We start from the raw sequence: 13,037 nt of genomic DNA on the forward strand, positions 1-13,037 counted from the left end.
ATATTTTTGATGTATGTCTACGATGGTAGGTAAGTAGACCTGGAGAGAGTTTGTATGGGCAGGAGATCCGGACTCGTGAGATGTTTTGATTCCGTACAGCAAAATCCTCCTGAATACAGGCTAATGCCGAGATGTGCGCTGTTAGATAAATTGGTAAAGGGTTGGGAACGTGTTTTCTTGAAGATAATAATTCGGAATCATGACCCGGCCCATGCAGAAGTCAGAACCGTCCAATCATTATCAATTCCCTTTCCTTCCGTATGGTATGCAAACGAATCATCAGATGGTTATGATTATAACGAACGGTTAATGCTGGTTGATCATGCAATGCTCACATCACGAGACATTGAACACAGATGTCCGGCACTTTCCCGAGCAGGGCCATTTACGTAAAATGTCCTCTTCTTTGATATATATGCCTAAACGGTCCTAACTCTGTACAGCCGGTCGACACTCGGCACTCGGCTCCGTGGTCAGTAATTGGAAGTTTCAGTTATGGTACGGAACCGAGCGTCCTATCTTACCATTTCTATGTATTTCCAAAATATTTCAGTGCCTTTACCTGCAATGCGCACGAAGGACCAAAACCCAGAAAAGTTTCCTCTTCAGATTCTCACTATTATTGGTTTTTCTCTGTTCTTCACGACCAGAATCCAGTTCAGTTTCTTTATTCGTGAGCCTGAAAATCATCGGAATAGCTATTGCTATCTTTAATTTTTGTTGTTCCCGAGGTGGGTTTATTAGGCAGTCACTGTGTTTTCAAGCTTTCAGCTTCTTCCTAACGGCATTCTTGCAGAGTAGAGTTGGTGGTGGTGTAAGGTCGAGTTCTGTGTTTTTCAAGATGGGTTTTGGATAGTTCTCAAGTTGTTGATGCTTTCTTCAGCTCTCACCGTCTGGCATTGAGTTTCTGTCAAAATAAGGCGGAGAAATAGTCTATTTTAATCTATGTAAGTTGCGGTTGATTTTGAGCTTCATCAAAGCCTGAAGGGGTTTTGGTGGAGATTTATGGTTTAGTAGAGCAGAAAGTCTACACGATGAAGAAGTGTAAGAGAAGGAAGGAAGATATTGCAGAGGATTTCTGCTTCATCTGCAAGGATGGGGGATTCCTTATTATCTGTGATCATAAGTGAGCCTTAAAGCATCGCATTTTGATCTTTCTAATGACTTACGATTTTATCATATTGGATGCATTAACAATTTTATTGTTTTTTCTTTAGTTGGGGTTCTGCATGCTGGGTGTTAAAATTTATTCTCATGTTTTCTACTCTCGTTTTAGTGTTGATATTTCATTTTCCTTTTCGTCGTAATTTTTGCTTGCCCATTCTACTTATCAAACTTGATGTTGGAATTGCCAAAAAAAAATTGTTGGCTCTCTCTCTCTCTCTCTCTCTCACTCGTATCACACAACTTGTTCATCAATTGGGTTTCACACTTTCACCGGCGTGGTTCATTGGAGCAATGATAAATAAATAAATGGTAATAACATGATAATTTCATTTTCGAATATGCATAAAAGCTGTTTTAAATATTATTTTGCTTAAATACATTATATTATATACAAAGTTTAAATATATTCAACTTTTATTGGATTTAAATACTATATGTATTATGCTATTTTAATTTAATACCTAATTACTATTTGCAATAATTAGGGTTCATAAATGTTTAATCCGTTTCCTTTTACAAATTATAATAATATTTCATATTTGGGTATCTTTTCTAACTTATTTAAACTTTGTGAATATTATATTTATCCATAACAGAATAGTTACATTTTTGGGTTTATAAGCTTTTCAATTTATATGCTAATGTTACTTATAATCTTTGGCTGCCAACATGTACTTTAGATTGTTTGCCGCTATTTGATTATAGAATTTGTTATATCCTTGAACCATGGAAACATTGTTGATAGTTTAATAAATTAAGTTATTTTCTTAATGTGCCTATTATTTTTAATTAATTTAAATATTACAATATATAAATTTACTTGTTTTTTGATTATTTGGATTTCTCATATTGTAATACTTCTAACTATTTATGAATCATCATTCAACTTATATTTGCATTTTTTTTTTCAAATTTAAGCACTTGTATTGTATTATATAAAAATTTAAGAAGTGACCAATTGCATATAAAAGCCTTATGTGGTATTTTTCATATCATTCATGTATAATATATACAGCCATAAAGCATTTCCATTGGAAGATAATTGCTTAACCTATCAGTACAAGAGTTTGAGAAAGATATATCCTCAAATCAGAAGAAAGATAAAAAGGATGAGCCTTTTAATCTTCCCAATCACTGTTTCCTCTGGGCATTTCTTGTGTTTTACAGTTCCTTAATGTGCTCCTTCCATATGCTCCTGCAAATGGGAGTAAGGGGATAAATGCCATATCTGCTTTGACTGATCATGCATGTATGAGAACCTTCATATCAACTGGAGTATTACCTGTTTCTTTTTCATTGATAAATCTCTTTTTTTTTATATATTTATATGAAATTTATTTGAATATTCAACATAAAAAGATGGATCAGGCTTTGGGAGAATTTAGGATTTGAGGAGTGGCATCTTTCTATATTCTATTAGCAGCAATAGCCACACTACTGCATTATATGGAGTTACTTTTGAGTTTTGGTATCAGAGAGGGTAGTGCTGATTTTCTTTAGTAACTTAGAAATTTTGCACTATATTTTTGGTTGTCCTACTTTTTTTTTTAATTTTTTTTCTAGGGGTGGGAGTGGCAAAAGTTTCCTATTACCTTTTGTTGCTTTCTGCTAGATTGATCAGATCTTATGAAAAATGGTTAAAGTCCTCTGTCCATTTATTAAAGCACCATACACGCTTTATATGTCCAGGCACTGTCTCAAGGCTTATCATCCTCATTGTGTGGGCAAAGATTCAGCATTTGTGGAGACTGGAGAAAGATGGACTTGTAGTAAGTTACTGTTTTTCTGTAGCAGTAGTTTCTTTATATCATTTGTATTCATATCATAACTATTCAAAATCTTTACTGTTGTGGTAATCCATAGTGCATATAACAAAGGTCTCTATCAGGAGATTTCCATGCTGAATATCATTTTGTTTGAAAGATTCTAACCAAGGGTTAACTTAAGGGGAACAAACTTGTGGAAGGGGCAAGATTGAAAGGTAAGCAAAACAACAGGCAAGAGATTGCAGCTGATGAAGGCAAGAAATATATAGTTGAAAGCAGAAAGAGTGCAAAGGGTTGCTACATAGCTCTGGCTGAGTTTTTTGGTGGAGGAAAGAAACAACTAGTTTGTTTCCCAGCAGGAAATCAGAGTCAAGGTTGGAGGGAAGTGAGTAGTGTGCTTGAGGAATTTTTGCTCCATGGAGTAAAAGTAACAAATGGGAGTCTAGGGAGGGAAGAAGGGGTGTATTAGAGGTCCAGTATGTTTGGAAACATGGAGCAAGAGCTAGTGATTTTAGCAAAAGCCAATGGACAGTGCAGGATGATGGAACATTCAAAGAAGGAAAAATGGATTAGTAAGTTCATAATAGAGGTAGGGTTGCAATCTGTTGACTGGAGGAGAGTTGTTGATTACTTGATCTTGAATCTGAAGCTGGAGAGTAGGGATGAAAATGGGGTGGGTTCGGGGCGGGGATCATATTCCCCGTCCCCGCTCCCGATTCTGAAATTAATCCCCATCCCCGTCACCGATCCCCACCGGGGATAAAATTTGTCCATCCCCGATCCTCGACGGGGATGGGTTCCTCGCGGGGACCCGAATCCCCGAAATTTTTTTAGATAATAGATTTTTTTTGAAAAATAAATTTACTTAAAATAAATAAAAATTTTAAATTATAAATAATGTTTTAAATATGTTTTGATATATATATGATATAAATAATATACATTTAATATAAATAACATTATATATATATATATATAATTGGGGTCGGGGCGGGGTGGGAACCGCAATCCTAATCCTCGTCTCTATCCCCGCCTTGCCAAAACAATCGCCATCCCCGACCCCATCAGGTCAGGGAAGTCGGGTCCTCATCGGGGATGGGGAAAATTGCCATCCCTACTGGAGAGTGAGTTTATTGTAACTCCCTTTGATAAGTGTAAAGCTCTAGTTGATTTTGGGGAGAACAGAGTAGACTACTCAGTAGTTAATTTTTAGACTGATCTAGGAACTATTGCAATCTTTAGATGGAATCCTCTCTCTAATGCCAAAAACTTTTCTATTGAAGATGGGGTTCTGGTACGGATAATCGAATTGCCTTTCCATCTTTGGAGGTAAGAAGTAGTAGATGCCATTGCACTGATATGTGGAGGGAGACTGGATGGTGCTTACTGGGGAGACCTCCATTCTGTGGCTATTCTCCTGAGTGGAGTGAGGCCTGAAGATATACCAAGGAAGGCGGAAATAAGAGAGGAGGGTGTTTTCGTTTTAGTCTGGTTGGTTTCCTCCATTGAAGTAGGCTTGTGGAAGGAAGCTAGAATGGAGGGAGGTGAGGAGTTTGAGGAAGAAGTTGTACGTGGAAGAAGCAGATTGGAGGGTTCAAAAAAGATTGGAAGTTATACTAAAATGGTCCAATAGCTTCTAGGGAGCCAAAAAGATGGGGCATATGGAAAGTAAGAGGCTTAAAACACAAGAAACCCCTTTGACACGTAGCAAAACCTTTGCACAGGTGGTTGGGAACACTGCCATGGCAAACTTTAATGTTGAAGAGGGGAGTAAAGAGGAGACAAGTGTTAAAAAGCAATTTGAAGTAAGAAACAAGGTGGTTGAATCGAGAGTCGAGGTGGGTCGAGTTGGTGGTCTAAGTAGTATTGTGGGGTTGGTTAAGAGCATTGAACCCATGGACCCTGTTATTTCTCCTGGGCCAAGGGTGAGAGGAACTCTTAATTCTCTTAGGCCCAACTTTAAGCTAATAAGGATAAGGTTAAGTCACATGCTCACTTAAAACAGCACATGACTAGAGTTGGGGGGGTCCAGTCACATGCTCACAACACATGACTAGAGTTGGATGAAAGAGAAGCTCAAGCTAGATTGGAGGAGGGTGATAGAGACACGAGGAAAAATTTGAAGAATGATTTAGAAGAGGTCTTATTAAGAGATGAAATAAGTTGGATGCAGAAATCGAGGCATAGGTGGATCAAGGAAGGAGATGGAAATACCAATTTTTTCATGATGTGGCAAATGGGAGGAAGAGAAAGAACTTTGTGTCTAAGCTAGAGGTAGGGGGGGGGGAGGTTTTCACTAATCAGGATGATATTGCTAGGACGCTTGTGGATCACTTTAAATCGATTTATAGAAGACCCTTGGATGAGAGATTGGAATTGGAAGGGATAGATTGGTCAAGTTTGGATGAAGGTCAAGTTAGGTGGCTGAAAAGAATCTTTGAGGAAGAAGAGATTAGGAAGGCGATGTTCTTAATATATCCAAAGCACTAGGCCCAGATGGTTTTACAATCTTTTACCAAGATTGTTGGGATGTGATAAAAAATGATCTTTGTGAGGTTTTAAATGTGTTTGTAGATAAGCATATAGTCAGCCGAGGCATTAATGTTACTTCCTTGGCTCTAATTCCAAAGAAATCTGATGCCATCCATCCTAAAGATTTCAGGCCAATTAGTTTGGTGACTACTATAAAATCTTGGCAAAGGTGCTGTCATTGAGGATTAAAGAAATCCTTCCCTCCATTATTAGTCAGGCCCAAGGGGCATTCATCCAAGGACGACAAATAATTGATCAAATCCTAATTGCCAACTGATTAAATTCTGATATGCACTAGAATTCTGTTAGTATTAGTATTAGAGAGGTATTAGAAGTGATACTAGAGAGAATAGAAGAAGAAGAAGAGATGAAGAAGAGAAGAAGAGAGAAGAGAAATCTGGTTCGAACTAGAGAGCTTAATCTTTCTCTCTAGTCGGCCAGGTTATATTTATATGTTTCTATTGAATAAACAAAAGACTATTATGTCCTTACTTAAGTATGGGACACATCACTTGACACAAACATTACACATCAGCTTTAAACATAAATAGAAAGACTAAATTACCCCTATACAGTCGACACTAACACTCCCCCTAAAGCCGGTGAGTATATATCATATAGTCCTAGCTTGTTACATATGTAGTCCACTCTTCCTCGATTCAATCCTTTGGTGAACAAGTCTGCCCATTGACTCCTTGTGTTAACATATGCAATATCTATCACTCCACTAAGCACCTTCTCTCTCACAAAGTGGCAGTCAACTTCTATATGCTTTGTTCTCTCATGAAACACTAGATTAGAAGAGATGTGGACTATAGCTTGGTTGTCACAATAACGCTTCATTGGAGTGTCAATCGAATATCCCATCTCCTGTAGAAGGTTTCTCAGCCACACTAATTCACAAGTGGTATGTGCCATGGCTCTATATTTAACTTTTGCACTGCTTCTTGCCATAACCTGTAGCGGATCTTCTGTCAGATACAAAACCAGCCCAATTAACATCAGCGTATCCCTCTATTTCAAGATTTCCTCCACTCTTATATATCAAGCCACGGCCAGGAGATCCCTTCAAATACCTTGTGGAACTTGATGTTTTTACATAAACTGACTCACCACACTAACTACAAATGAGATATCTGGTTGAGTAATAATTTAGCTTACCCACCAAACGCCTGTACCTTCCAGGATTTTCAAATTCTTCGCCCACATCACTGCTCAACTTGGTATTTGATTCCATAGGTGTTTTAGTTGGTTTGGCACCTAACAATCCTGTTTCTTCCAACAAATCAAGAACATACTTCCTTTGACACAAATTAATACCATGCTTAGACCTTGCTACTTCTATCTCCAAGAAGTATTTTAATTTACCAAGGTCCTTTGTTTGAAAGTGCTCCTGTAGGTAGGTCTTCAACCTAACAATTCCCAATCTATCACTGCCGATAATGACAATATCATCTACATATACCACTAGTAAGATCTTCCCAGCATATGAATCATGATTGAATACTGAGTGATCAACCTGACCCTGTTTTATACCAAACTTCTTTATCACTTCACTGAATCTACCAAACCACGCACGGGGAGACTGTTTAAGTCCATAAATGGCCTTTTTTAGTCTGCACACCTTACCATCCTCCCCTTTAGCAACAAATCCCGTTGGTTGCTCTATATATACTTCCTTAAGGAAATCACCATGTAAAAAGGCATTGTTGATGTCAAGCTGAAAGAGAGGCCAATCATAGATAGCAGTTAGAGATATCACAATCCGGTTTGAACCAATTTTAGCAACAGGAGACCATGTAGTCAATACCATATGTTTGGGAATACCTTTTTGGCTACCAGTCTAGCTTTCAACCACTCTACACTACCATCAAGTAAATACTTAACAGTGTATACCCACTTACAACTGACAACCTGCTTACTGGGAGGAAGTGTGGTGAGATCCCACGTATGATTATGAGTTAAAGCAGAGAGTTCTTCTTCCATTGCATGGCGCCACCCTAGAGAGGCAAGGGCTTCCTAGACATTCGTAGGAACAAAAATAGAAGACAACAAAGAAATAAACTAGCAATGGGAAGCAAAAAGATGTGTGACAGAAACATAATTAGAAATGGGATGAAGTGTGCAACTGCATTTACCTTTCCGTAAGGCAATAGGAAGATCAAGGTAAAAAACTGGGGGTGTGGTTGGTGTGGGAACAACTGTCGGATCTGTCGATGGTGACGAAGCTGGAGGAGGAGCTGGTACATGTTGTCGATGTGTATATACCTGACGAATTGGTGGCCATTCAACAAGAAGTTGCATCGGATGCAAAGACTTGGTCACAACTGGAACAAGTGGAATGGGGTCTTCAATGAGAACTGGAAGAGGAGGAGGTGAGGAAGAAGAGGAAGGAACATCACTTGACCCTGAGAAAAACGGAGTAGACTCAAAGAAAGTAACATCAACGCACACAAAAGAATGTCGAGTACTAGGGTTATAATACTTGTACCCTTTCTAGGTCCAGAAATAGCCAAGGAAGATACACAGTGGATCATGCATCTAATTTGTCCTTTCTTGGTCCAAGGTTATGAACAAAACATACACACTCGAAAACCTGAGTAAGGGGAAACAGAGACAAGGTAGGAAACAAGGTGGTGAAAGGGGAATGGCCTTCAAGATGGGAATAGGCATCTGGTTAATTAGGAAGCAAGATGTAAGCACAACATCACTCCAAAAAGTTTTCTTAGTGACCCTTCTGATTGTCTATGTTGATGATACTGTGGTTATTGGTAATGATACTCAGGAAGTTCATCCCAAAAGTTTTCTTAACATTGAGTTTGAAATTAAAGACTTGGGAGAACTTAGATATTTCTTGGGAATTGAAGTTGCCAAATTTAAGGATGGTATCTTCATTTTTCAACGGAAGTATGTTCTTGATGTCTTTGCAGAGACTGGAAAATTGGATGCTCGACCTGCTTCTACTCCTATAGACTTAAATCATAACCTGTCAGTTACTGATGGTGAACTATTGATTGATAAGGGAGTGTTCCAGAGGCTGGTTGGGAAGTTATTAAACCTTTACATGACTCGACCAAATATTTCCTATGCAGTTAGTGTAATTAGCCAATTCATGCATTCTCCCAAAGATACACATTTAGTAGCTGTTGAGAGGCTTTTGTGCTATCTAAAAGGAACTCCAGGAAAAGGTATCTTGTTTGTTAACCATGGACACATGAAGTTGGAAGCATACAATGATGCTGATTGGGCCGGATGTATTGATGATAGGAGGTCCACTTCAGGTTACTGTGCTATGGTAGAAAGGAACATTGTATCATGGAGGAGTAAGAAGCAGTCTGTAGTGGTTAAATCCTCAGTTGAAGTGTAGTACAGGGCAATGCCACATGGAGTTTTAGAACTTTTGTGGTTGAGATCACTTTTTAGAAGAATTGGGTATAGATTGTGAGAAGCCAATGATGTTATATTGTGACAACCAGGCTGCTATCAACATTGCACATAATCCTGTTCAACATGATAGAATTAAGCACATTGAAGTTGACAAGCATTTTATACGAGAGAGAGTTGCCTCAGGAGAAGTCTGTTTACCATTTGTTGCTTTTGAAGAACAATTGGTTAATGTTTTGACAAAAGGTGCTCCTAAAGGAAAGCTGGTTCACTATATAAGCAAGCTGGGCATTATTGATATCTATGCTTAGCTTGAGGGGGAGTGTAGAGGGATTGGGCCGAATGGGCCGTAGCCCCTTAGTGTCTTATTAGTTCTTTCTTGTAATGTTTTCTTATTGGGCTTTTTCTTTATGGGCCTTTAGCTCTTGTTTATGTTTTCCAAGTGTGATGATGATGTGGACGCCCTCTTAAGGGCAGACTTGTAAATTATGTAACTTTAGTAAGATTAATAAAAGATTAGTGCGGGGAAAGAGGAGATCATCGAACTACTCCTTTCTTTCTCCTTTCTTCTCCATTCTTCCTTCTTCTTTTTGTCTTCTTCTTCTTCTCTACTTCTTTTGCTTTAATCTAAATTATTCTACTATTTTGTATCGGTTTGAATCACATCTGGTGTCATTTTTGTGCCATTGGCACCTAATAGTCCATTGAAGTTATGGCCCTTAACCTAGCTTGAAATTAGGGATGTTGAAGGATTGGGTTCAAAATGGGTTTTGCTCAACCCAAACTCAATCGAAGCGACTCTAACCTGACCTGATTAAACTAAATGAAATGGGATGCCAAACCTGACCCACATGGTCACATGAATGGTAACCAGCTATATCTACAAATAATGCTACTATGGCTATAGGTTGGCCTTAAAAACCCAACCTGAAATCTGCTTAAGGCTAATCCAATCCTGACCTGATGGAGTGGGGTCAAGGCGGGTTTACCACTTAACCCGACCCCTGACATTCCTACCTATAATAAAATTAAATCCTTTCCTTTGATTACATGTAGCATATTTTATTCCCCACTACTCATATATGGCATTGTTCTTGACTATAAGTGGTCCCTCAATATAGTTGGTGGAGTATCTACAAAATAATTGCTAAGGTCCACTCTTTGAGGGTTTAAGAAATACTCCCCTCTCTCATAAGCTAGTTTCAAGGAACTTTTGTTCAAGGGAGACAAATAATTGATCAAATCTTGATATCCAATGAATGTGTAGAAGATGTGTTCGGTCTTGTCATTTTTCAGTCCTTGTTAATGGAGTGGTGAAAGATTTCTTCCTAGCTTGCAGGGGTTAAGGCAAGGTGACCCTCTCTCACCCTTCCTTTTTTACTTTAGTGGCATATGTTTTTATTAGACTCTTATCTAAAGTAGATAGGGAAGATGAAGTTAGGGGATGGAGAGTGGGCAGAAACATTGTTCCAATTACTCACCTCCAATTTGCATATGATATCATATTTTGTGAAGGGGGGGATCCTAGGTGAGTGAGGAGATTAAAAGAATTGATCCAGAAGTTCGAAAAGGTGTCAAATCTGAATTATCAAAAAAAAAAACAAAAGAAAATGTGTCAAATCTGAAAATTAACTTAGATAAGAGTTGTATAGTAGGGATTAATATTGAGGAGAATGTCCTAAATTTGGCAGTGGAGTGCTTGGAGTGTCATATTACCCCCTGGCCTTTGACCTATTTGGGGCTTCCTCTAGGAGCCAACCTTTAGGAAAGCAGATTTTGGAACCCAGATGTAGATAGATGTGAAAAGAGATCGGGTGCCTGGAATAGGAATTACATCTCTTTGGGAGGGAGGATTACCCTGATAAGATCAACTTTGGCTAACCTACCTATCTATTAACCTTATATTTTTAGGATTCCACCAAGGGAAGAAAAGAAACTAGAAAAAATTATGAGGGATTTCCTTTGGGAGCCAGGAAGGATTAGAAAAGACCATTTAATCAATTGGGAGATTGCGTGTTGTTGTAAGGCTTACTTAATTGTTACTTTATAGCTGCTGTCAGTAGGGTGTTGTTGCGTGTTGTTGTAAGGCATACTTGTAATTTTTGATTCTTTTATGAAGTTAATATAAATAGAAAACTGGCGGCAGCCAGTAGTTACTATTTTCCTCTTAACCGTACCTCTCTCTTCCTCCTTCTCTCTCTCTCTCTCTCTCTCTCTCTCTCCCAATCCCCACGAATCACCACATGGTATCAGAGCAAGGTTTTCTGGGTTGACAAAGACCTACCATCCCTCTTGCCCTATTCTTAAAAAGTGTTTGGACATGGCTGTTTCTGCAGAAACCCTAGCAGGTTTCTGGCGGTTGTTTCTACAGAAACCCTAGCAGTTTTTGGCAGTAGTTTTTTTTGGGAAACCCTAGCAGTTTCTGGTGGCAGCTTTTGTGATTTCTTTCTCTTGGCTGTAATAGCAAGAAAACTCAAGTCGGAGAAGGGTGATGCTGGTGCAGACTCCTCTGTTCGATGCTGTGAAGTCAAGTTCAGATTAGCACCTTCGTACAAGTGCTGAACAGGTGTGTTTTTTTGTTTCAGTTTGTCTCGGCCTTCTTTGGCCGATGGTGCGTAGGGCTCATGCCTTGATTATATAGTTATTTGTTTGGACGTTGGATGGTTAGAGTGTGTGAACTACAGTCAAACTGATTGTAATGTCTGTATTGGTGGTGCTGAACCGATTACCCAACTGGGTTATTGTTCTGTTTGGACGTTGTGTTGACTGAACTCCTTGTTCTCAGCAGTATTTAATGTTCTTTTGCTCACATTCTAGGAGTAAACCCTGAGTTGCTCACATTCTGATTGTGACGGCTGTGTTCTTGGGTGGTATTTGGACTGGTTTTTAGTAGTATTCGATGGCAAGTCATGAATTAACTTCATCGGGGGTTACACCAACCCGCAGCACAGCGGGTATGGGAGGTGAAAACATGGTTTTTCCCATGCCAATTACCCCTTTAAACGGTTTGAACTACCTAGAGTGGGCTAAGAGTGTAAAACTCTATGTAACGGCAAGGGGTAAAGCTGGTTACATCAATGGAAGGGTGAGATGGCTGAACATGATAGGTGGGACCAAGAAAACAGTATGGTGATGTTTTGGCTCCTCGCAGCCATGGAACCTGATGTGAAAAAGAAATTTATGTGGGTAGACACCGCCAGTGAGATCTGGGAACAAGCCAGAAGTACTTATTCTGAGCAAAGGCATTACGCCAAGGTTTACCAGTTGCAAGCTGAATCCTCAACATGTAAACAGGAAAACCGTAGCTTGTCTTCATACTATTCAGCCCTTACCTCCACATGGAAGGAATTGGACCATTATTAGGCCATAGAGTGGAAGCACGATGATGATGCTAAGGCCTACAGGAAGCTGGTCTCTTAGCAACGGGTGTTTGCTTTTTTGTTGGATTGAACCCTGCATATGAACCGTTGAGGGTGCAGATCCTAGGAAGCAAAGAGTTGCCTACGGTCCACGAGGTATACTCCCTTGTCCAATCTAAAGAAAGCAAGCGGAATGTGATGGTTACAGCTGAGGGGGAGCAACAAGTTGCCTTGGCTGCAATGAATAATAGCTCCATGGGAAAGAAAAGTGACCCTAAGAAGGCGGATGATAAAGATAAGCTATTTTGTACCCACTGTAGGCGTTCACGACATACACGTGACACTTGTTGGGACATCCACGGGAAACCCAAGTGGGCAGCAAAGAATCAAGAACAGAGTCGCATAGTCAGTCAAATAAGAGTCAAATTTTCTTGTGGCATAGTCGTTGAGGTCATGTTTCTTTCGAAATAATTAAATCTTTGTTTCCAGTTTTATTTAAGTCATGTTCAGTGTCAGAGTTCATGTGTCAAACGTGTCAATTGAACAAACAATGTAGAACAACTTTTCACTCAAGTAATAAAAGATCAAATGTTCCTTTTCATGTTGTGTATTCTGATGTATGGGGGCCTACCAATGTAATCTCTGAGGGCGGATATAAGTACTTTATTACATTGATCGATGATTACTCTCGCTATACATGGGTAATTCCTATGCGTAGCAGAGACGAAGTTCCAAAGATAGTGAAAGACTTCTAGTGGATGGTGTTTACGCAGTTCCATGTTGAAATACAGATCTTCCAATCTTATAATGCGAAGGAATACTTCCATGA

At 39.1% G+C, this 13,037-nt stretch overlaps 1 protein-coding gene across 8 annotated transcripts in view; it reads left to right on the top strand.

The window, feature by feature from the left end:
* Positions 1–13,037, top strand: part of LOC104610188 (uncharacterized protein At5g08430-like) — a 103,299-nt gene that overhangs the window by 4,386 nt on the left and 85,876 nt on the right. For 2 of the 8 annotated variants that reach the window (XM_088887648.1, XM_088887649.1), the window contains exons 1-2: positions 436–1,126; positions 2,857–2,936. The exons of 1 other annotated variant lie outside the window; for it this stretch is intronic. In XM_088887648.1, coding sequence (XP_088743774.1) covers positions 1,035–1,126; positions 2,857–2,936 — 172 coding nt within the window. In that variant the 5' untranslated portion in view covers positions 436–1,034. Of the gene's footprint in view, positions 1–431; positions 1,127–2,856; positions 2,937–13,037 lie in introns of those variants that run through there. 5 more of the 8 variants (XM_088887645.1, XM_088887647.1, XM_010276701.3 and 2 more) reach the window with 4 other exon arrangements.

Source organism: Nelumbo nucifera, chromosome 5 (assembly GCF_055504915.1).
Source record: "Nelumbo nucifera cultivar China Antique chromosome 5, China Antique-T2T, whole genome shotgun sequence".
Taxonomy (NCBI): Eukaryota; Viridiplantae; Streptophyta; class Magnoliopsida; order Proteales; family Nelumbonaceae; genus Nelumbo; species Nelumbo nucifera.